At 40.6% G+C, this 24,623-nt stretch overlaps 1 protein-coding gene across 3 annotated transcripts; it reads left to right on the top strand.

Moving 5' to 3' along the window:
• Nucleotides 1-1,362: 1,362 nt before the first annotated feature.
• On the top strand, nt 1,363-23,838 carry cacnb4b (calcium channel, voltage-dependent, beta 4b subunit). 3 transcript variants are annotated; one of them, XM_079460211.1, is made up of 14 exons: nt 1,363-1,649; nt 7,722-7,805; nt 14,070-14,201; nt 14,442-14,564; nt 14,725-14,852; nt 17,441-17,490; nt 17,752-17,771; nt 17,988-18,068; nt 19,011-19,069; nt 19,229-19,338; nt 19,744-19,895; nt 20,094-20,189; nt 21,301-21,489; nt 21,741-23,838. In XM_079460211.1, exons 1-14 carry the CDS (start codon nt 1,587-1,589, stop codon nt 22,023-22,025), a joined length of 1,572 nt encoding a protein of 523 aa, XP_079316337.1. In that variant the 5' UTR covers nt 1,363-1,586; the 3' UTR covers nt 22,026-23,838. The 3 variants fall into 3 exon arrangements, with proteins under 3 accessions (XP_079316337.1, XP_079316339.1, XP_079316338.1); XM_079460213.1 differs by lacking the exon at nt 17,441-17,490 and having other exon boundaries at nt 1,374-1,649; XM_079460212.1 differs by lacking the exons at nt 1,363-1,649; nt 7,722-7,805 and adding an exon at nt 8,337-8,814.
• Nucleotides 23,839-24,623: the final 785 nt, after the last annotated feature.

Genomic DNA, 24,623 nt, shown 5'->3' with positions numbered 1-24,623 from the left:
AATATAAAGACAAAATAATATACGGTTATGTTCTTTACATACATGTTCTTTAAAATCGCTGTAACAATAACATCGCATCTGCTTGGCAGACAAAAGTAACTTCAGGACCACCCTATCAGAAGCTTTGCCCACCCTGCGTCCACCCAGAACCTTTGAGAGAGAGGTTCCTTGAACCGCCAACAAAAACTGTTCCATTGCATTGAACGGAGTTAGCGCGACACTCTCTAAGTGACTCTGCGCCCCCCACACCACCTAACAGCCAATGACAGAATTAATATATATTCAAGTCTGCTTCAGATATTTTTATTTTCTGTTTCCCATATCTTTGGTGTGACAGTCTTAGCTCATTCATTTATATATATATTACATTTACATTTATTCATTTGGCAGACGCTTTTATCCAAAGCGACTTACAAGTAGTAGTTTTTTTACAGTGGCACATTACTGCAGAGCAATCAGGGGTAAGGTGTCTTACTCAAGGGCACTTCAGTCATGACCTGCTGGCACTGAGATTTGAATCCGCAACCTTCTGATCACAAGCCCAACGCTCTAACCATATGTATCCCCCTTCGCCCACCTGGAAAATCGCTTGGCCCACCTTTCATCTCATCTCTGGAGCCGGGCCTGCTTCAGGAAACAAACCAGTGACCTTGGTGTGGTTAGCGCCCCACATTCCTGACCTCTCGTGTCTGGTACAGAAAAATCCCAACATCCATGTTTTATCATCTGTGGGGTTCATTTTAAATCGGTTATTTATGTATTTTGGAACAAGGAATTACTGTCCCACACTAATCTAAGGCTAAAACTTTAAAAACGTTTCTGTTTATTAAAATAAAATACAATTTACAAAGATATTGCCTCAAAAATAAACTGAAATAAGTTAAAAGCACTACAGTTCTAATAATAAACAAAACACACAAACCTGAACAACTTGTGTGATCCCATCATTGAATATATAACTGATAAATGTACAAGAGAATAAAACCATGACTAAATTTAATTTTACGTGTGGTTTGTTAGTGATTGACTATTCCTTGTTGAAAAACGAAATGTTTAGATACTTCTATAATTTGGTTCAGGGAAAATATTTATGATCCTTTTTCTAATAACTTGAGTTGACCCCTTCTTTTAACAAGGTGATGGTTAACAAGTATAGCCTATAGCGCCGCCGGGTGGAGAAATGGCGCCATGTGATGCTCCTTTTCTATTTTCTTCTCCTTAAATGTTTGACAGAGTAGGCGAGTGGAAACACGTTCCTATAAAACTTCTCGTGCTTCACCTTCATAGTGCTTTGATAGCTTCGCGTTTTATTTTAAGACTACGCTTTCGTCGCTATCGAAGAGGCTTTCAGGGTTCGCGCGAGAACGCGCAGCGCTGTCGTGCGCGCGCACGCACGCACCTGACACCTGTCACTGACGAGTTGTCGCCTCGTCGGATGCGCTACGGCAGAGCGGAGTTTCACGCGAGAGGGGCAACACGCACTCACATCACCGAAGCTGGATCAAGCAGTCCGAAACCCACCAAACTTCCACTGGGCCGGACCAGGAGGCCAGCAACCCCCGATCTGGACCGATGTGCTGGCCGAGATGTCGCGACATATTTATATTAGGAATAAGATCGGCGAGGGCATCCAAGCGCCTATATTCCAGGTACGTTAACGAACATTAAGACTTAATATATTAACTTATTAAAATACAATCATTGATTTATGTGTTAACTTTATTAAAGCGTACCATAACCTCTAATATATCCGTGAAGGCTAACGGTTTTGGTCTATGGTGTTTTTTTAGAATTCTTCATCAAAACTGTTTGGCAGGAGATTTAACACTAAAGTAGGACGCTTGTGTGTCTCCCTCCGGTTTTTTCCAATGCAACCTTAACAACTTGCTATCTTTACTGCTTCATATTGATTTACATTTTGTTGTTCGAGTATATGGGAATCCTCTTGTTTTGTCCAGAAAATGAAGGAAACTCACCTGCCTGGCTAAATAAAGAGAACTACTCTAACGCTGTTAAATGAGCACAATGACCCACTTTTAGGTGGCCCAATTTAACAAACTTTGAAAGGAACAAGCTCTCTGTCAACTCAAACAGTAGTATAGAGCTCTAGAGACCCCTGAAATAGAAACAAATCAGCCCCCTCTAATTACTGTGTCCCTGAAGGCACTAAATCCTGTCAGTTTCCACACACTCCAACCTCAGGCTGTCTTGACTTTCTCTCTCTCGATTTTTTAAACTTCGCTTTAAGTTTTAATGAGGATAGAGGCAAAGGAAGCCTTTAATAGCCAAATGACTCTATTGCAGTGGTCTCCAACGTGGTGCCTGTGGGCACCTGGTTGCTCGCATGAACTCTGTAAGGTGCCCGCTAAACACAGGGCTCACCAATAATGCTCAAGACAGTTGACAAATCTGTGACTATACCGATCAGCCAAGTGCTACATCTTCATGAAAGTTTATTATTAGCAAGTGTTATAAGCTTTAATATATTTTCAAGTGCAAAAAGATCTGAAATGAAAACTGAATTTGGTTTTGTGAGCGTAAAAATAAGGCATCACATGTTTAAAGTTTGAAAGTATGTTATCAACAAGTAGCCCTCTTGAGGATTTGAGATATTTTGGTAGGCCTCGCTTACAAAAAGGTTGGAGACCCCTGCTCTAGTGTTTTTACTCTTTTACTTTGAAATCTCTTCATATATAACGATCTCTTCATTCTGGTGGAGAATGGCACCAACAATGCTTGGGTTGTGCGTTCGATTTCTCGTGAAACACATAATTACAGGAATATATGCACCATAATTCGCTTTGAATATGAATTTGTCTGCCAAATGTGTAGGGCAGACAGGGGAGTGTTGTAACGTGTCAGTTCAGTTTGACCAATCAGAAACGACCTATGGTGATGTTATCAATGTCATGCCCATCTCCTTTTTGAGCTCGCGTAAGTATCAAAATCGTGGACTTTATCACAAAGTTTTTTTTTTAAGAACATCATTTTTTGGCTAGCATTCAATGTTATATAGATCAATTAAAGTAGCCATTTGTTCTAGTTTAAATTGATGCTAGCCAATGCCATTCCTGGTAACTTCAAACACAAATGCTAAAAGTGTCATGTCCGCATGGGGTGGGGGGCGTTTAACAGTTCATTAAAACGGGAAGAGTTTTAGAAATAATCGTCAAAAGAAGTGTGGGTCGAGCAGTGCTTAATTTGTAAATTGATATATTTTCCAGAACAAAATTAGCAAATAAAAGGCGATGTAACCGACACCGACCCCGACTATACAACAAATTTTTTCCCAGAATACACTTGACCAAATTGTTATAGTGCAACTATAAGAACGTCATTCACAAGTTTCTGAAGTGTTTTGCATGTGAAGCTGATGTGATTATTATAAAACACCACTGAAATTCAGTTTACTATTCTGATATTCAGTTTACTCCAAGATCTAACGTACGTTTCTTGTTTAAATTTGCACAATGGTGGTCCAACAAGGCATAGAAATAGTAGGGTTGAAATTGTCTTTATGTGAAGAGAGGCGCTGGAGGTGGGAAGTGTATTGATGCACTTGAAAAGTTTGCTGTGTTCATTTGAGACCTGTTGTCCATTCCTGTCCTTATACTCTCTGTGAGCAGGCAATTACAACTAACAACCTCTACTTCCATTCATCCATCCATTTTCTACCGCTTATCCGGGGCCGGGTCGCGGGGGCAGCAGTCTAAGCAGAGATGCCCAGACATCCCTCACCCTAGACACTTCCTCCAGCTCTTCCGGGGGGACACCGAGGCGTTCCCAGGCCAGCCGGGAGACATAGTCCCACCAGCGTGTCCTAGGTCTTCCCCGGGGTCTCCTCCCGGTCGGACGGGCCCGGAACACCTTCCGGGGAAGGCGTCCAGTAGGCATCCGTAACAGATGCCCAAGCCACCTCAGCTGACCCCTCTCGATGTGGAGGAGCAGCGGCTCTACTCCGAGCTCCTCCCGGGTGACCGAGCTTCTCACCCTATCTCTAAGGGATCGCCCAGCCACCCTGCGGAGGAAGCCCATTTCAGCCGCCTGTTTGTCCTTTCGGTCATGACCCAAAGCTCATGACCATAGGTGAGAGTAGGAACGTAGATTGACCGGTAAATTGAGAGCTTTGCCTTGCGGCTCAGCTCTTTCTTCACCACGGCGGACCGGTACATCGACGGCATTACTGCAGAAGCTGCACCGATCTGTCTGTCAATCTCCCGTTATATCCTTCCCTCACTCGTGAACAAGACCCCCTGAGATTAAACTCCTCCACTTGAGGAAGGAACTCTCCACCAACCTGAAGTGGGCAAGCCACCCTTTTCCGACTGAGGACCATGGCCTCGGATTTGGAGGTACTGATTTTCATTCCAGCCGCTTCACACTCTGCTGTAAACCGTTCCAGTGCATGCTGAAAAAAAAGATGCCTTGCCTTGCCACTGAGGAGTTTCTTGACTACCTCAGAGACTTCGGCTTGGGTGATGGACGAGTCCACCTCTGAGCCCTCAGCCTCTGCTTCCTCAATGGAGGACCTAACGGTGGGATTGAGGAGATCCTCGAAGTACTCCTTCCACCGTCCGACGACATCCCCAGTTGAGGTCAACAGCCTCCCACCTCCACTGTAAACAGCGTTGGTAGGGCACTGTTTCCCTCTCCTGAGGCGCCAGACGGTTTGCCAGAATCTCTTCAAGGCCAGTCGATAGTCCTTCTCCATGGCCTCACCAAACTCCTCCCAGGCCCGAGTTTTTGCCTCCACAACCACCCGGGCAGCAGTCCGCTTAGCCTGCCGGTACCTGTCAGCTGCCTCAGGAGTCCCACAAGCCAACCAGGCCCGAGAAGACTCCTTCTTCAGCTTGACGGTTTCCCTTACTTCCGGTGTCCACCACCGGGTTCGGGGATTCCCGCCTCGACAGGCACCGGAGACCTTGCGGCCACAGCTCCGAGTGGCCGCTTCGACAATGGAGGCGTAGAACATGGTCCACTCGGACTCAATGTCTCCAGCCTCCCTCGGGATCTGGTTGAAGCTCTGCCGGAGGTGGGAGTTAAAGATCTCTCTGACATGAGACTCGGCCAGGCGTTCCCAGCAGACCCTTTCAGTACGTTTGGGTCTGCCGAGTCTGTCCAGCTTCCTCTCCTGCCATCGGATCCAACTCACCACCAGGTGGTGATCAGTTGACAGCTCCGCCACTCTCTTAACCCGAGTGTCCAAAACATATGCTCGCAGGTCAGATGAAATGACCACAAAGTCGATCATCGACCTGCGGCCTAGGGTGTCCTGGTGCCAAGTGCACTGATGGACACCCTTATGCTTGAACATGGTGTTCGTTATAGACAAACTGTGACTAGCACAGAAGTCCAATAACTGAACACCCCTCAGGTTCAGATCAGGGGGGCCGTTCCTCCCAATCACGCCCCTCCAGGTGTCACTGTCGTTGCCGACATGGGAGTTGAAGTCCCCCAGTAGGACGACGGAGTCCCCAGTCGGAGTACTTTCCAGCACCCCTCCCAGAGACTCCAAGAAGGTCGGGTACTCTGCACTGCTGTTCGGCCCGTAGGCACAAACAACATTGAGAGACCTAACCCCGACCCGTAGGCGCAGGGAAACGACCCTCTCGTTCACCGGGGTAAATTCCAACACATGGCGGGAGAGCTGGGGGGCTATAAGCAGACCCACACCAGCCCGCCGCCTCTCCCCATGGGCAACTCCAGAGTGATGAAGTGTCCATCCTCTCTCGAGGAGTGTGGTTCCAGAGCCCAAGCCATGCGTAGAGGTGATCCCGACTATCTCTAGTCGGAACCTCTCAACCTCACGCACTCTCCTCCGACTGCCGCCCGATCCACTACGCACCGACCCCCTATGGTCCCTCCCGCACGTGGTGAGCCCACGGGAAGACCTCTACATACATCTGCAAATACATTCACTGTCTCACTCACTCACACAGTCACTTCACCATGCACACATTAATGCCGGATTATTTAAAACAAATGCCGGAACGCAACCAGGCACGAAAGTCTGACATTTTCCGGAACAGGATCCGGTAGAATCCGGCTCAAATCAAGCACTGAGGTCAATTGTGTTTGTTATGGACACTGAAATGTTGCATCCAAACTAGCTCCCGGTGTCCTTTCCTGCATTCCGTTGAAGCCAGGGAGTTAACATTAGCCGTAACTTTTTTTTGCCTAATAGTTGCAGGGTTTCTTTTTAAAAGGGCTTTGGTTGAAGTTAAAAACGATTTCAATAAATTGGATAGTGTGGATATTATTTCACCAAATGACATCTATCCACAGCTAGTGTTACAAAAGTAGGTTGTAAAAACGAAACTCTTTGTATTTGACATTAACTCACATCATCTGTGATTATGTAATACACGTTTAAGTGAGTTTTATTTGTGGCTACAATGTATCAAAGTTTGAGAGATACATTGAACAAGCACTGCTGACACTCAAACAAAAAGTGTTACTATCATTCCCTTCTCCCCTATATGTAATAAATTGCACAGAAAATCAACATTTATTTGGTTATTAAAAGTGGCTTCAATGACTAAATAACAGTATACGGTAAAACCGTAAAACCGTTGTTGTTGGTTCAACTTATAAATGGTTGCCTTAAAAAATGTAAGTTAAATCAACTTAACAAGATATTCTTTGAGTTAACTCATATTTTAAGTTAATTCTAACTCAAAGTTTTAAGGTAACTTATTTTTTTAAATAATAGTCAGTAACTTAGTTGGTGATGCACTGTAATCTTCAAATATTTTCTGCTTTCGCCTCACATCCCAGCAGAAACGTTTTTGCCAACATCCATGTTTATGTAATATTCTGTATAGAGTCAGTTTGCATATTTTATTTATTCCATTTTCCCCCATATACATCTTATTCAATACATATTAACACTTTGTTTTGTTTTTGGTCTATTCATTTTGTTTTTGTCTCTAAAAATGTACTTATCAATGGCTGACACTCAAAACCAACACATTGTATCATCATTTACTCACGCACAAATTATTCTAAACCTGTATAAATGTTGTTGTTCTGATGAACACAAAGAAAGATATATGAGAGAATGTTTGTAACCAACCAGATCTTGGGCACCATTGACTTCTCCGTTTCGATTGAGGGAACGAGACGTTTAGTTTCTATAGGGATGGGCATATTCAAATAATTTCATATTTGAAGTCTGTGATATATATACTGTATGTGTATATATATGGTTATGTTGTTTATGTTTTTACATGTTCTTAATAAGAAAAACAAGCATATAGGTCTTTTTTACTCATGCAGACGGTTAACAAGACGACAGCGGAGTAAACGCGCAGCTCTTCTCTAACTCCCGGTTACAAAGCCCAGATCTGACAAGAATATCTGGCTTTATTATTTATAATTTTGATAATTAATAAAGTAAACAGGCTTGAGACCTCCATGCCGACTGTTAAGATCCTAGACAAATATACTGCAACAAAGACGGAGCCATAGTGCTCGTTTCCCTGTTTATTACTTGACCGTCACCTGAGGAAGATATTCTGCTCAGCGCCGCATATAAATGTTGTTTTCTTTGTCATTCACGCTCAGTGTATGTCTTGTTTAGCTGTGCATTAGATTTGCATCAATAAACAAGGTAGGCCTTAAGAAAAAAAAGTAAGATTGTGTTGTTTTTAACACAACTATTTTTAGAGGAACCATGTCTTAACAATTCATTCATGTTTTCGTCATTGCCCCCTCTACAGGTGAACAGGGGAACATACTCACGGCGCAGTCGACTGAAAAGGTCTGATGGCAGTACCACCTCTACCAGTTTTATCCTGAGACAGGTAAAGACATTGTCCGATTGTGGAAGAGAGGAAATCCAGAATCAGTAGGTTTTCGATTGCAAAAGCTGATCATTTTTGTGCGAATCACTACCTACATACAATAGCCAGGCAAAATATATGTAGCAAGCGTGTTCTACAACCCTTCCTTGTTTTTTATTTTGATAATAACAGAGAAGAAAAATTTGCCCGATATTAATATAAATTGTTAATTCATTAATGTAATAAACATAAAAAAGATCATTAACAAATAAAGAAATCTGAGAAAAACATTACATTCAAATGAAATAACAGAATGGGCGAATGAAAGAAAAAGCAGAGAGAGCCTCCCTCTCTCACTCTCGCTCGCTCGCTTGCTCACTCTCTCTTTCATCACTGCTCACAGTCAAGGAGAACACACGTCAGCAGCTGCTCTGACTGGAAGGCTGCTCAGCCAATCAGCATACAGTTGGTCAACTGTGTCATCAGGCTGAGATTGAGGAAGGGTTCTCTCTCCCTCTCTTTCTCTCTCCCTCTCTCGCTCTCTCTCTCTCTGATGCGGGGAGCCGTGCCGCGTATGCGTGTGTGAGCGTGTGTGCTGGAGATGATGAAACGTTCGCGTCAGTGAGCCTTTAGGAAGCTTCTCCCTGCCTAAGGATGTGAGAAAATTGGAGGCTGAACGAGGGATCCGCTCCATCCTGCAGGCTGAGCCGTCTGCACAGGCCTGCTTTCTCTCTCTCTCTCTCTCTCTCTCTCTCTCTCTCTCTCTCTCTCTCTCTCTGTGTCTCCATCCTCTTTCGTGAGGCATCTCTCACCCTCCATTCGTATTCTTCCTCTGTGGAGCACGGGGATCGTCATCCCCCATCGATTCGTTTTTTGTGGTGGTGGTGGTGGTGGCTGCCTCCTCCCCCTTTTTCTACATCTTCTCCACCTTCTGCTCTCTTTTTTTCTATTCTTCAAGTAGACCTATTTGGAATAATAAACCTCCATGTATGACAATTTGTACCTGCATGGATTTGAAGACTCGGAGGCGGTGAGTTATTTTTCTCTCGATTAGAATTGACTACGGCTATATATAGTGTTTTCCCACTGGCTATATGCGTGTGCGTGAGCACGCTCGAGTGTGTGTGTGCCGAACACTGGCTCAGCTGTGCTGCACATACACGGCCTGTGAGACTCAGTGTACCATGGTTTTCTAAGATGCAGCCCACCGATCTCCGTGGGTGTACTATGGGGAGATGTTCATCAGAGGGTTTTGTGTGTTTCTGTAGGTGTTCTTAATAGCACACAATTCCCATGAGCATTCACTCCTATTCCATATGGCGAAGTTTGGTAACGCTGCTGTAAAGAAAAAAAAAACATCTTTCATTCATTCTTCAATGGAGTTTGTTTAGGATTACGCTGGAGAAACATTACGTGTCTCTCTGTGGGGCCTACCTGCTTTCTCCTCGAGTTTTTAATGTATTATCATATAGAATTGTTAAAGAGGGAGAGCGATTTCTTGCTGATGTGTAGAATGGAATGAGTCACATGGTTTTGGTGGCCCACTTGAATGCCTTAGAATGAGATCAAGCCAAGAGTCTGGAAAAGCCATTAGGGACTGCATGTGTATGTAATAGACCCATATAGCCTACTCTAATTTTCATCAGCTGTGTTTATGTTTTGCTGTTCTGTACGTATGGAGACCATCGATTTGAGACAGGATAAACGGTGTGAGGTTTAATGATTATATCCACGTGTTCTCATATTCATGTAAGTATAGTATAGAGTATAGAGTGCTGTGTGTTCAACTATAACAAATCAAATCAATAATATAAAAAATATACATGAGACAAAGTATAAACAATATAGAAAAGAGACAAAAAAATCAATTCAGAACTGAACAGTAGTACAAACATTATAAACACAATATAGCATATGCACAATATATACACACAGAACACAAACATACAGAATGCATGTATGATTCATAAAATATGAATAGCCAGAAATAGTATTCAAGAAACTAATGGTCCCTTCCTTTTCCATATTTATTTTTGAACGACCCAAAGCATTGAAATACACACACTGTGGTGTGTAGATGCCAGTGTGTTGCTGTGCGATTCAAGTTCATGTGAAAGGTTTAACATATTCAGCATTAATCTGCTTGTTTTTTATTAGTTAATGAAGACACATTAGATTTTTACCAAGACATTCAGAATATTGTACGTATATCAAAAAAAGATTATAGACCGCTTCGCAAGAGGTTAACACTAGTCCAGAAGCACTTCCAGTTAATATTGTTTTTTAAATCGTACATATAAATCCAAAGAATAGGAAAAGATCTGCACACTTGCAAAATTTTTGAAAACTTCAGTGCACATTTATGCACTTTGGTGCAAAATATTATTAAAAAAGGGCCTTGTTTTTCATGCCTTTTTGGCCAGTCTTATAAGTGTGCGGATCTTTTTCTATTCTTTGGATTTATAGTTTTGGATTTAGGCACCTAAAGAAGCTTGAGATATATGGATTGTTTGGACTGGTGTTTGGGGGTACAACTCTTACATACAGCCGTGGAAAAAAGTAAGAGAACATTTCAGAGACCATTTTTCAGATTTTAAAATGTGCTATTTATAGTTATGTGTTTAGGTAAAATTATCATTTTTATTTCATTCTGTGAACTACTAACAATATTTCTCCCAAATTTCAAATAAAAATATTGTTGCATTTATTTGCCGAAAATAAAAACTGTAGAAAAAAACTGAAAAGATGCTCGGTATCATCAAAGTTCATATTCACCTTTAAGCAACACAACAGTTATATTTGTTCAAAATTATTATTTTTTTCCTTTGTCTTGTCATGCTGTTCATCTTTCACATGGCTGTTGGATGGCTTTGTTTCACACCTGAGGTTTGATTTGAGAAATTCAACAGGACGTGGACTGGAATGGCCATAATACATCTAGAAATTATGATTTGAAATAAATATTTGGATTGGTCTATTAATTATTTACACGGCTGTATCATTCAATCATAAATATATTTGTGTAACATTTTGATTCAGTTCTGTTAAAAAACTGAAACAGGAAGTTCTTCTGGACCAGCAGTGGTCCAACGTTGTTTACCAATGTGGTTTGCACATTGATATAATCATTTTATGATGAAATTACAAACCCAGTGCAAATGTGTACGTACAACGTCTCAGCTTAATAAAAGATAAATATGTTTGACGAGAATCACCTTCCCATTCAGATTTTGTCTCATTTCTCTCCATTGTATTACGTATGATGTTAGAATCTCTACAGGCACTATAGCCACTCCTCAGCAAAAAGAGTGTTATCTCGTCAAAATCGAGGATGAAAGCCATTCATTAGAATTTTCAGTGTTTGCTCCGCATCATCACTTCTGCGACGAAAGATAAGCAAACTCGTGCATTTTTTGTTTCCCGAATCAGGCGTTTTGTGATTGGACTCACCGGCCTCAATTGGGTCCCTGCTGAAGTAAGCTTGTGCGGAGCGGCTGTCTTCAGGGAGCGAACGTTTCGCCACAGGCAGCGTGCTGAGATTTTTTAGCCGACTGCAAGGCTTTTTTTGCTCTCCCTCTGCCTTTCTCTCTATTGCGATATTGACCCGATCCTTCTTTTCACTGACTTGAGCTAATGTTGTTTCCAAATTGGATTAACAGAATACAGCTTCCTAGCTTCACTTCACTTCACTTTGGCCAGTATCTCTCATTAATAAGGCGCTGGCGGGACCATCCTTATTCTCTTGAAGGAATACGTGTGAATATCATAAGAGGTGTGGGTTTTCATTTTCCGTTAAGTGCTGATAGGGATCAGGTGATGCTCTCATGGAACCTTCAGAAGACTTTTTCGAGATTGCGGGGGGAAATTTTCAGATCATGTATTGTGAAGTGTTTCATGGTCCCGAGAAGGGAAAGGTAAAGGTACGTATGCGTAGATATGTGATTTTGTTGGAACGCCAAGAAAACTTAAGTAACTACTAAAAAACTACTTAAAACTTTCCAGGCTTTCCAATGCATCTTTGAAGCAGCATTTATACACAAATGAAGATTTTTATTAGGAAAGAATAGTGTGTTGAAACAAATTTGGTAGATTAAATCTGATAACGTTGGAAAACTCTTAAGACAAATAAGTAACTGATAAGGCACAATAAGGTGTTGAAAGCCTATAGGCACAATTGTTTATAGTTTCTGTTGTAAACATAACAGCTTCTTGTCCAGCTGGAGAATCGAGAATATAAAGTACCCTAGAATTCAATGTTTTTATATTCATGCTAAACTGTGACAGATGCCATTTTTATATGTACTGTGTTGGTTACGCTGTTGTGAATGTTCCAACTAATTGTTATTACACAATTTTTGGTAACAAATTGTTAAATATTATTATTGAGAAATATTTCACATTACTATATCCATGTCGCATCATATTTGTATAAATAATACATCAAATTTGAGCTTTACAAGGAATGTGTATGTTATAATACAGGACACTGTTCCATATGACGTGAACAAATAAAGCTTACCTGAAGTCACCTTCAGCTCACAGGTGTTGTTTTCTGTTTGCTTAAGGAGCATGTATCCCTATGGGTTGACAGCGCTGTCTAGCAGTACAGGTACAGGTGGGGCTTTTGTAGACATGTGTTTGCAGAAGTCTGAATGGGCAAATGTGAGAGTCACAGCAGACTTGACTTCTGTATGTAAGGACCAAGCTGCTACACTTGAAAGTGGTCATCTGCTTGATCAAATGCTGTACATTGTATATCAGTCATTGTCAAGATTATAGAGTTTATTCCCAATGAACATGCAAAACTGATCAAATGTGGTTTGGTGTCTAACAAAGAAGACAAGAGACTGTTTTGGATTTTTCTATCTTGAAGCTGTGGAGATGTCTTTGGGTGGCCTTACCTTCTAATAGACCTATTTCACAGCGTGACGTGTACAAACTTGAAGTAGGGTAAACACTTGTCCGCTCAATGCTCTAGCTCCGATCACTCCACAGAACATTTGCGGGGACTAGAAGAAGTGAGGCATGTAGTGCTCCCTTCATGCTGATTTGTCTAACATTGACCTTGATAATTAATCAATCGCTGAAAAACTATGTTTTGGAATGTTTGTTTTCCTTATTTTTACATTCCCAGTAAGCCATGAACAAATCGGACAATGCTACTTTTGCTTTTGGTAAATAAAATGAATGGCTGTGAGAAAACAAGCTAAACGAATGGCTATGCCAGCAGTGCGGCGGAAAAAAGTTTTTCCCTACTTCCGGTCTCTGTCGCCATTTTGTGAAATAGGCGAATGAAGATGCTTTCAGCTACTCTAGCAATGGAAGTCCCTGCCAGCAGAAAGAGCCAATCGTCAGTCGTTAAAAACTGCTGAATGTGCTGGAGGAGGGGCTTAAAGATATTTGCATTCAAATAGGGCTGCGCGATTTTCACAAAATATCACGTATATCGACACGTCTAGTGCGATTATGAGATCGCGAGGGTTTCGATCATGTGTGTATGATCGGTAGGAAGTGCTGCCCGATCTGAAATCACTATAAGTTTATAACGTGCATTTGAAAAAGCAACATCAGTCAAACATCATCATTATAAATATAGGCTACTTTGTTATCATTAAATACTTAAGAAGGCCTGAAAAACAGTGATGGAGAGATCCCCATGCAAAAAATATATTTGTGGTTGTCTCCCATTCACCGCTATCGAAGTTTGTCCCAACCATGACGACTTCATCTGCTTAGAAACCCGTAAACGTAAAAAAGGTCCATTGGCAAAGCAGAACTGTCAAGTCACGCTCGCTGTACTTTGATGTCATACGCTGACCGTTCTGCGCATCGCTGCATGCAGTCGAACACACCTCATAGCAAAACATCTTTGTAACGCTACTATTGTTGTTTCTATCCAACCACTCCACTCGCAAACTTATGTTATATTATAACGTTTATAAAACTTAATTCATTACATCATCCGTGAACATGATTTCTGAGTCCTGTTTGATTTAGACTCATCATTTCACGCTTATCCGCAGCATCACCAAGCTACTGTTTTACATTCTATAGCGGCGATAATTACATAATGGTCCTTTAAGAAACAAAATTCTTTAAGAATGTCTTATTTTGACGTTATCCTGCAATTTTAAAGACATCTGTCTGATGACTTCCTTGAAGTAGGCCAAGATGCTTAATAGACATGGCGTTTTATATTCCGTAAATAATCTGGGTAGTTTGAGAAAGGGTTGCTACCTGTTTGTACCGCATGTATGTAATATAAGATCTGCTGTGTGTTGGCAGGGCTCAGCTGATTCCTACACTAGCAGGCCATCTGACTCGGATGTGTCGTTGGAGGAGGAGAGGCCGGAGGGGGGCAGTCAGGGCCGGCAGGAGCGAGAACAGCAGGCTGCACAGCAGCTGGAGAGGGCAAAGGTCGTTAATATTAATGAAGTATAATGGAATGTCATGTATCTCAACACGTTCTTCATGCGGCAATATTATACGCTTGTGTGTAGCTATACTACATTTTATTTCAAAATACTAAGATGTGCAATTACAAATTGCAAGATGCATTTATGGAACGTGTTGACAATATTCACAACAATACTTGTAGTCAGTACTTGAGTAATTATGTACTGTATGTAATTCCATCCTAAAAATCTCAAATTTCAGGCCAAAGCGGTGGCTTTTGCCGTGAAGACAAACGTCTGTTACTGTGGTGCTCTGGACGAAGATGTTCCCGTGCCTGGAACCGCCATCTCATTTGACGCAAAAGACTTCCTGCACATCAAAGAGGTACAGAGGTCTGGGGACCTTAAGTGACAGGGTCACCGTTGGGGAAAGCCTCCTTTAAAATTGAAACCGTGGAGCTAAAACTCCTTTCACAAACACTGACATTGTTTGCTAAAGTTTGTCCGTGTTCATTCCTTTTGTCTTTTCTTTGCCCCATATGCAGAAGTTTAATAATGACTGGTGGATTGGTAGGCTGGTGAAGGAAGGCTGTGAGATTGGTTTTATCCCAAGTCCCCTAAAGCTGGAGCACCTCAGAGTGCAGCTGGAACAGAAGAAAAGCCGTGTACAAGGGTAAGCAGAAAGAGAAACTTTCAAGCTATTTGAGGGAGCATTTGATTTTCCATGAGCTAACGGCCCTTAATATTCATAACAACAAAAGCCCTGTTCATCTATTTAACTTACCTTGCAAAGAAACCTTTCCTTTCCCCCAAAATGTGCACCACGTGCATTTAATCATTTAAGTGTGCTATACAATCTGTGATTTGAATTGTTAAAAAGCAAGTTATTTTGGGTGCCACTCCCAATCTGCTGAGAACCAAATGCTCTGTCTTTTCCTTATAATAAACTGCAGTATTTAGCTTGTTGTTACAGAACCATAATGCTAAATTTAAAGAATGTTTCGGCGTGTTCAAGTCATGTGATCGATGTTCAGGAAATGCATGTATAACTTGAATACACTAAATCGTTTGCACAAATGTGTAAAAAGTTAAATATTAAGTCGCTGCATGTTTATTTGTTTATTTATTTGAATGTGACAGGATAGATGTTTCAAAAAAGTTTCTATTTCCATAATGTCTATAAACATCGCCATTAAATAAGGGTGAGATGGCCATTCAAAGAATCATCTTCTGACTTTGTAAAGTGGGAACATGGCACCGTTTGTCTTATTTTAAAGTAGACGAAACTGCGTTTCAATTTCACATCAGGTCTGATTATTTAGACTGTGTTGCCTTTTTCTCTGTTACATCTTGTATCAGGACACATTGTGTCTTTCGTTGTTGCTCATCATAACTATAGTCGCAAGCAGGAAATTCAAAGCTCTGTTCTTGGCTTTCAAGACCACCACTGGTTCACCAGCCCCATATCTTAACTCGCTAATACAGAGTTATGTACCCACCAGATCTACGCTCTGCAAACGAACGCCGTCGTGTAGTGCCATCCCAAAAAGGGAAAACATTTTTCTCACGCACCTTCTCTGGATCTGTGCGATGATCTGCCCGCTGGTGCAAGATCAGCAGATTCTGTAGCCATCTTTAAGAATCGGCTGAAAACACATCTCTTCCGTCAGCACCTGACCGATTAGTTCTGACTTTTATCTCTTTTCTACTCTTTCTATACTTAAAAAAAAACTTGGCTTTGTATACTGTGGTAGGCTATATGAGACCAGTTTTACTGCGCTTATGCTTGTGCCAATTGCTTCCATTGTTTATCTCATTTGTAAATCGCTTTGGATAATAGCAACTACTTGACAGTTATGATCAATAGTGTTGCAGGCTTCTTACTATTGACAAGCAGGGAACGTGCTTGAAATTCATGCTATGAAATGACAGCATTGTCAACACAAATGGGTAGCGCATTGATAGAATAGTGGAGCCCTGTTCGCATATTGTAATGGAAAGAAATCAGAGAAAAATGTGTTCAGACTTTTTGGTAAGAATTTCTGCCTATTAAAAAGCATCCGGTTCGGATTTTGTCAACATTTTGTAGCTATAAATATAGTAGCAGGACTAGATAAAGATTTACATCAGTGATCAAAACGATCTCCTTAGGTTGCTCTTAGATGCAGTGGGTGCGATGGTTAATATTTTCATGGGGAACAATATAAAAAGAACACCATCTGTAATGCGGTACTATGTATCTGGTAATTAGTCTTTGGTGTATCAGTGTCACCTTGTTAAAAAAAAATTGCAAATTCTACTGTATCATTCTTATGAAAATTCTTTTTGACAGACTGATAAAAATGTGTGCACCAACATCAGATTAAAGCTTGTAATTTCTGCCATTTTTATGTACAATATGCCTTTAGATCAGAGATGCTCAACTGGCAAGGGAGCGTCCCAAACTCTTTGCATCTCTTTTGTAATGTAAATAATATCCACGCTAGCCATATATTTAAAAACAATGAGTACAAGGTAAAAGAAAACCCCACTGTAAAAGGATTTTTGGGTTAATAAAAAAAAAGCTGCCTAAAAATGTTGAGTTCATTCAATTTAAAAATGTAAGTTAACTAATGAATTTCATGCAAACTCGTTGTGTTATCTAACACTTTTAAGTTGCATTAATTCAAAATCTAAAGGCAGCCAGGTTTTTTGTTTTTTTAAGTTGAGCCAACATTGTTTTACAGTGCACTTACAACAGGAATAAACACTGGGCCAACCACAATGATATTTATGTGGTAATTATAAAAAAATATAAAAAAATATAATTAATGTTACATTTCAGTGTTTGATTTAGAAAACATTATGTATTAAGTCCAATGTAAAATCTGGGTCCATAATCAAACCAGTTGAGAGCCTGGTCGTGTTACTTTGACTTTCTAGCAGGCAGTTTATTGGAAACTGATTGAAAATGCTCCCAAACCGTATTCTAGTTGAGATTAACATTAGATTTTTTTAAAACTGGGTATGAGACTCGGGTTAGATGACACCGCTTGCAGTTTGATATGGGATGACTGACCCTCAAACCCAGGTGACCATTAAAACATCCAGAGATATGAACATAGAGGCAGTGTGGGTCTGGCCAGGTTTTCTGCATTAGAAATTCGAAACTAGTTTTTTATAGCATGTAGTGATAAACGTAGAGCCTTAGAGAGCAGTCATGCGTTGGGACAGACTAAAAATGTTCTTTTTCTGTTTCTGTTTGTCTGCTCATTTCAATAGTAAGTCCAGTGGAAGCTCTTCCTCCAGTTTGGGGGATGTGATGTCATCAGGTGAGCCAATGATCCGTAGGGGGGGGCTTTTATGAAACGGGGTGGGATTACAGGCATCTCCCCGAAAAACGGAATCGTAGGCAATTCGTCAGTGGATGATTTTACTTCAACACTGTCCTGCGTAAGGCTAAAGATCAAACGGGCAGCTTCTTGTGAGCATGGGACAGTGATTCATGAATGTCTTGAATTGCTTTCATCACACATTTGCCGAACATAACGACGACAATTCTGACTTTCCTTCTTTTCCCTCTCTTTGTACAGGCAAGCAGAAACAGAAAGTGGTAAGTGTGTCCAAAGGATGGAAGACCCTCACCAAGAAGATGCATTTCTGACAATTCACAGTCAAAACACACAGATTGCTGTCAAGCTGACAGTTATTCCTGTTTGAAACTCATTGTGCTAACAATTTAATGCCTAATGGTGTTGATCTTTGATAAATATAAGCATTGGCGTTTGCAAAGTGCATCTTAGTTATTGACCAATGATCTCTTCTGCAGACTGAACATGTGGCCCCCTATGATGTCGTGCCTTCCATGAGGCCTGTGGTGCTGGTTGGTCCATCTTTAAAAGGATATGAGGTAGGTTTGGAAACAACAAATTTCATTACTGTCATAGTGAGAAATCTTGTCTTCTTACGGAGGTGTGAGGGTGCTATTTGCAAGCAAATGCATGAAAAAATGATGACGGACCTGTACATTCTTGCGTCAAGGCCATAGAGATGGCTTTCTGTTACTGACTGGCTGCATATCTGCGTGTGCGCATTTGGGTTATTGATACCAGAAAAAATATAATATCTATTCCAGTCTCTCCATCTCTTCACACAGAGAAAACAAAAACATACTCCTCCTCTCCACCGCTCTGTTACCACGGCAACAACCTTCCGGGGTCCAGGAGACGTCAGTGCTAGAAAGTAGAGCACGGTTTGAAATTAGAAAGAGACAAAAAAAATGAGAAGAACAGGAACGATGGAGAGAGAGAGACTGAAAAGAGGCGTGAATGAGGAAAACAAGCCCCTTTGGTTAGCCGTTTATAAAACCAAATTAGATGCAGACTCAGTGTTGGGGATTTATTTAGAGATGCTTGCCATTCAAATCACAACGAGGTTGGTTTTATTGAGTAAGTTTATGACTTCATGAGCAAGTAGCAGCATTCGTAAAACAAAATTGAATCAGTACGTCCTTTATTACCAACCAACGGCTCACTCCCCCCCAATCCCCCCCCCTTTCGAAGCACTACGGTGGCTTAAACAGTACTTAGATGTCGTAACGTTTTCGCGATCATGCGCTGTGTAGAGCAGTTTGTCCTTTTAAGGCTTCTGTAGAAACAACATGGACCCGCGGTGTATGTAGATCGAAATAGCTCATTCTAAGGTAATAAAAACATAATGCTTCATAATGCAAGGTCTTTATACACCTCAGAAGACATAGTTATGTATATGATATTGTATTTATTTATACATTGCATCTATAAAGTCAATGTTAACATCAGTAGTTAATTCAACTCAAATATCTTTTGTACAGGTAACTGATATGATGCAGAAAGCTCTTTTTGACTTCCTAAAACACCGGTTTGATGGCAGGTAAGTATAGTAGCGTAAAGGGTTACCCATCCCATGTGATGATCTTGTACACCTCTTATTTTTGCCATTAAAAGACTGTTGCAAATGTTATAAGCAAAGATTTAATGTTGTGATCAAAGAGTTTATTGCCGCTAACTGCTTATGTTTTTATTGCCGTAGGATAACAATCACACGTGTGACGGCAGACATCTCGCTGGCAAAGAGATCAGTGCTCAACAATCCCAGCAAAAGAGCCATTATTGAGCGCTCAAATACAAGATCAAGCCTTGGTAAGACACGGAGAGAGTAAAAACACACCTGACAAATTATTATTAAAGGAATTTTCTGTATTACATTCAATTAAGTTCTGTATCAAGCAATATTTGATATTGCACATATTTTATATTTGAATATTTAGGTTGATTATTTATGGGGGTTTTTTAGGGTTAGGTTTTCAGCCTTTTTTATAACATGTGACAATACTGCATACCATAAAGGACCAGCAATTATCACGATACGAAATAGTGTCTGTAGAGCATACGTTGTATTTAACTCGGAATGGTCCTTTAAACTGCCACATTGCAATATAATGGACAATGAGTCATTACTAGTGTGAAAGATTTCCATAAGGTCTATAAAGATCACCTTGCCTTGCATCGCTAATATCTGTCCCTATGTGTGGTGTACGTGTGTAGCTGAGGTCCAGAGCGAGATTGAGCGCATATTTGAACTTGCCCGCTCGCTCCAGCTGGTTGTGCTGGACGCAGACACCATCAACCATCCGGCTCAACTGTTGAAGACCTCACTGGCACCCATCATCGTCCATGTCAAAGTGTCCTCTCCAAAGGTACCAACATTTACAGACACTCTTGTCTCACTGTGTTCGAGTTTTATTTAGAGAAACAATTTAAATCGCAATGTGGATAGTTTATTAAAAAACAAACCTGTTTATATATAATATACCATTATGTTTCTAGGCGAACTACGCCTTTAATTCCAACGTTCAATGGAAATTTCTAATCATGTCTGCATCTCTGCACTGTAGGTCCTCCAGAGGCTCATCAAGTCGAGAGGAAAGTCTCAGAGCAAACACCTTAATGTACAGCTCGTAGCAGCAGATAAACTAGCACAGTGTCCTCCGGTGCGTCATCTCTTACATATAAACACCCACACACACACATACACAAGGAAAGTTGTTAAAGAAGCAGTACAACCACAATAAACATTCCTGTAATGCAAATATACCCATCTAGTGAAAAATACTGAAGAGTTTTCATTTTTGAGATTCGATGACTCAGTTATGTTTTGTTTGAATAGCTTAGTCTCATATGTTTCTCCTAAACAATGCTTGACTAAGCAGTTTTTGTATCCTTTGGATTGCAAACTTGTCAAGTCTAAGCTCAGTTTGTGACATTAATGGGATTTCTTCTGGCACTCTTTTGGAGTTCCGAATCGTTTTCTCAGGAGAAATATATAAGAGACAGGAAACTTAAGCAATATTTTCTCTTCGCTCTCGATTAAATCTTATCGATGTCTTTGAAAAATAATGTGTAAATGTTACCCTGTCTGTGAAATCCACACTGCAAAGGAATCCATAAAAATAGGGTGCAATATACTATATTAATATGAATGAATTTTCTGTATAAATGTTGCGCTGCGTTGAATTACATTTGAGCATTAACGTAAATGTCCGTAAAATAAATGTACATTGTACATTTTTTACAGTGCAGATTTACGTCTCATAATTAAATGATGAGAGTAGAGGCATCAAGCAATAGCCATAAAATGACGAAGATATGTGTTTTCCGCTTGAAATGATTGATTATATGCTTTTTTTGAGATATAGTATTCAAAGTTTCATTTAAAATATTTACACTTATGATTTTATTGACACTTTTTTTTAAATTCTGTTTTAAGTCTTCCTCAGCCAATATCAAAGATATCAAAATAATTTTTCACAGAATGTTCTTGACACTACGCGTAAGGATTTTATGTAAAAAACTGTAGGTAAAAAAATACCTTCGCTGGCATTTCACAGACAGGGTAACAAATGAGGCTGGAATTTTTAGTTTGGCTAACCTGTCCCTTTTTAACATAATCATATTATAAATATATAATAGTTTTACCACATAATTATTTTTTTATATCCTTATATTTAATCATATAATATACCAAAGTATCATATTTAAACAATATTATTATGAATGAAAATATTTAATGAACGTCTGTTTCATACGTGTGCGCTTTATTAGGAAATGTTTGATGTCATCTTGGATGAGAATCAGTTAGAAGATGCATGTGAGCACTTGGCTGAGTATCTTGAAGCTTACTGGAAGGCCACCCACACCTCCAGCAGCACCCCACTCAATCCTCTGCTGGGCAGAAACCTCGGCCCTGCTGCCCTGGCTCCATACACTACATCTGCCATCTCTGGCTTGCAGGTGAACAAACACAGTCAACACACATATATACATAAGCTTATCCTTCTTATCAGCACTTGTCACTCTGCACATTTTGGTCTGTTTTCAGTCAATTTCGGTATTGCGGAAGGTTATTTTATGTATAGGATTCAGTCCTCGGTTTGTCACAAAAGTACAGATTAATTTCAGCTATTCATTTATGATGAGCTGTTAATGCTCATAATACTTAGCACGAGTTCTGGCTCTGACATTATTCGATGCTTGTACATCAGAATCAGCAGGGTCAAAAAACACGGCACGCAAACCACACCGGGGACCACTCGACCCCCAACGAACGGCGCAACCTGATGACCTCAGACGAGAACTACCACAACGAACGAGCGCACAAGGGACGAAACAGGACCTCCACTGGCTCGCAGCACGGCAGCGGCGGTCGAGACCAGCATTACATGGAAGAGCAGCAGGGCTACCAGGACCCCTACCAGGACACCTACAAGCCTCACCGTAACCGCAGTTCGCCAGGCAGCTACAGCCAGGACTCACGACATCGGCTCTGAGCCATCCTGCCCCGTTTTGTCCTCCACGCCTGAGCCACAGAGCCACCAAGCCAAGATGGCCTCTGTCCTGAATTGTACACATCTTCCATTGTTTTTCTTCTTTGTTAATATCTCTTGAGCTACAGAGCAGAAATTCTTAACCCCTTCTAAACCTTCGTCAACTGACCAAAGCCTGAATTTCCATCTGCTTAAAAAAGCGTCCGCCCTGGGGAAAAGAGACCTTGCGCAATGGAGCAGAATCCGGACAGTTGTTATGCTTTTAAATGTTATGCTTGTTGACTTTTTCGTTTGTCTATTCTGTTGCAAAAGGGCAGGTTGTACTTCAGCCGAACCAAGCAACCATTTACCCTTAAAATGTAACGGAGGGATTGGTTTGCCCTCAGAAGCAAAAATTCAGTGAAGCTAGCAATAGCAGAGAATCTTCCAGTAGAAGGAGAGATAAAGGATCTCTGAAAACAATGAGCTCAGTTAGTCTTTGTTATATCATTATTGGCAGCATGTTACCTGACCGCATGCTTCCCCAGTCATTAATAGACACACTACAGGTTGATCTCCAGATCTTTGCCTGTAGATGGCTGACAAATCGGAACGTTTCCATAATGTAACATAAACCTACTGCCAGCTCTCTTTTGTTACAAAGATGGAATCCCATGACCTTGGAGTTTTCCAGATGTCAGGGCGTAGAATTTCCACCTAACGGCTGCTGTAAACAGCAGGACACCCGGTTTCAGCTACACAATACAAACGTCAAAGACATTCATCTGTGCAGTTCAGCATGAGGCTAACATTGACTCGTTCGCCATTCTTTTCTAGTTAGGAAGACAGCTTAAAGAGATGCATAACATAGGAATGCTGAACAAAAGTGTCGCTGTGATCTAGTCCTTAGTAGAGTTAGCAAACATAAACTTTTTAGAATTCATTTTCTTAATTTAACTGCTAAAATGATGGCACTTTGGTACGTTGTAATTTAAACAGATCCATCTTTTCTCAAGGGTGCTTGGTGTCTATTAAAAATATCAAATATTATTTTCGTTAATACTAAATGTAACAAGTATGAATGGCTCGCAATGGTACCCTGTGTCCAATTGGAGCAGCTGCTGTCCAGGTGAAATACAGCGACCTCTCGCCACATCTCAGTGCTACAGAATATACCTGTATGCACCTGTTCTTATGTTTTCAATGTGATAGGCACTGGCAGAGGATGCACGTCCTCAGCTTATGACACGTACAGACCCAAGGCCCTGGCAAACCATGGACTTCCTCGCCTGCATATCTTCGCCTTATTGATTTATGCTAGTTTGTGCATTTCCAAAAAAATACAAACTTTTTTGTGGGAAAACTCTGAAGGACTGCAAGAAGTTCAAACGAGTACATTCTGTATGCATTTGTCTATGAGCATGCTTCTCTGTTAATGTAATAATAAGGATGAATGAACACGAGGAATTTGGCAGTCGATGCCCATTTGACGAAACAGAAGATCCATCTCTGAATTTGCTGCCTGAGACAATCAGACGGAACTTGTCTGTAAAACCGGACAAACGTTCATTTCTTCCCATCATCCCGCTCTCTCTCTCCAGTTTCACAGCAGCTTCATCTGAGCTCCGGATAAAAGAAATGTGTCCATTTTTCCTTTTTTTGTGAAAGTTGAGAAAATAAAGATGGAAATGCAAAATTGCATGCATATCATTTTAATTTATAACAAATTTGAAAGAAAAAAAGTGTTTTATGGAATATAATTGTGTAAAAGGCGAATCTAGCAGTATTTAAGTTCTTTTACAAAAAAGAAAAGAAGAAAAAATAAATGGTCATTTTGAAACTGTGTTTGAAACTTTATTTCTTGAAACATTCATGTTTTTATGATCTGTTTAATGGTGAGGTTGCAATGAGACCAGTGAAATATACGGTGCGTTACCATGAAACATGGCTATTTTTCCTTTTTGGTCAGTTCCTTTCATTTCCTCTCATTGCAGTGTATTAAGCTATGAATAGCATTATCCTCAGGACTGGTAAACGGTAGAATAAATGCTGATTTTCTATAACAGCCGTTGTTTACTTAATTGAAGATTTGGCAGCTTGCCCCTATTGACAAACTTAAAATGGTAAATACAGTTTTTTATTTGTTTAGAACAAAATGAATGTACTGGCACAGTTTCAGCTATAACACAACTAAAAGTATAAAAATTATATATTTTTTAACATCGCCCCAAAACCTTTCAGACGCATGTGCTTGATTCGGACAGTAGGGGGCAGTATTGCCTTGAATCCACAGATCAAGTTAAACCTCATTTCTCATCCCCTTTCTTGTGCTTTTCTCCGCCCCTCGATTCTCCCTCTTCTTCCTCTTAAATCGAGATTAAAGGCACTTTGTAGTGTAGGATGCTTCAAAGATGCTGTTGTACATAATGTTCCCTTTCCTGTACGTGGGAAGTGTGGTGATCGGGACAGACGGAACGTTTCTAAAAACAGGCAATGACTAAAAACTGCATATAAAACAGGGTAAAAACTTATGAATACCCTGTCAGAAAGCTTAGATGGTTAAAGAACAGAATGCTGACTGATCTGACTATGACATCCAAATACGTGAGGAAACAGAGGGGC

The sequence above is a fragment of the Barbatula barbatula genome (assembly GCF_947034865.1).
Source record: "Barbatula barbatula genome assembly, chromosome: 7".
Classification (NCBI taxonomy): Eukaryota; Metazoa; Chordata; class Actinopteri; order Cypriniformes; family Nemacheilidae; genus Barbatula; species Barbatula barbatula.
This window is presented reverse-complemented; position numbering and strand designations above follow the sequence as displayed.

Coding starts and splice junctions, on each gene's coding strand:
- cacnb4b (XM_079460211.1), top strand. CDS start 1,587: ATGTCGCGACATATTTATATTAGGAATAAGATCGGCGAGGGCATCCAA. Junction 18,069..19,010: donor CATCTTTAAAAGGATATGAG/GTAGGTTTGGAA, acceptor TCTTTTGTACAG/GTAACTGATATGATGCAGAA. Junction 21,490..21,740: donor CTGCCATCTCTGGCTTGCAG/GTGAACAAACAC, acceptor CTTGTACATCAG/AATCAGCAGGGTCAAAAAAC.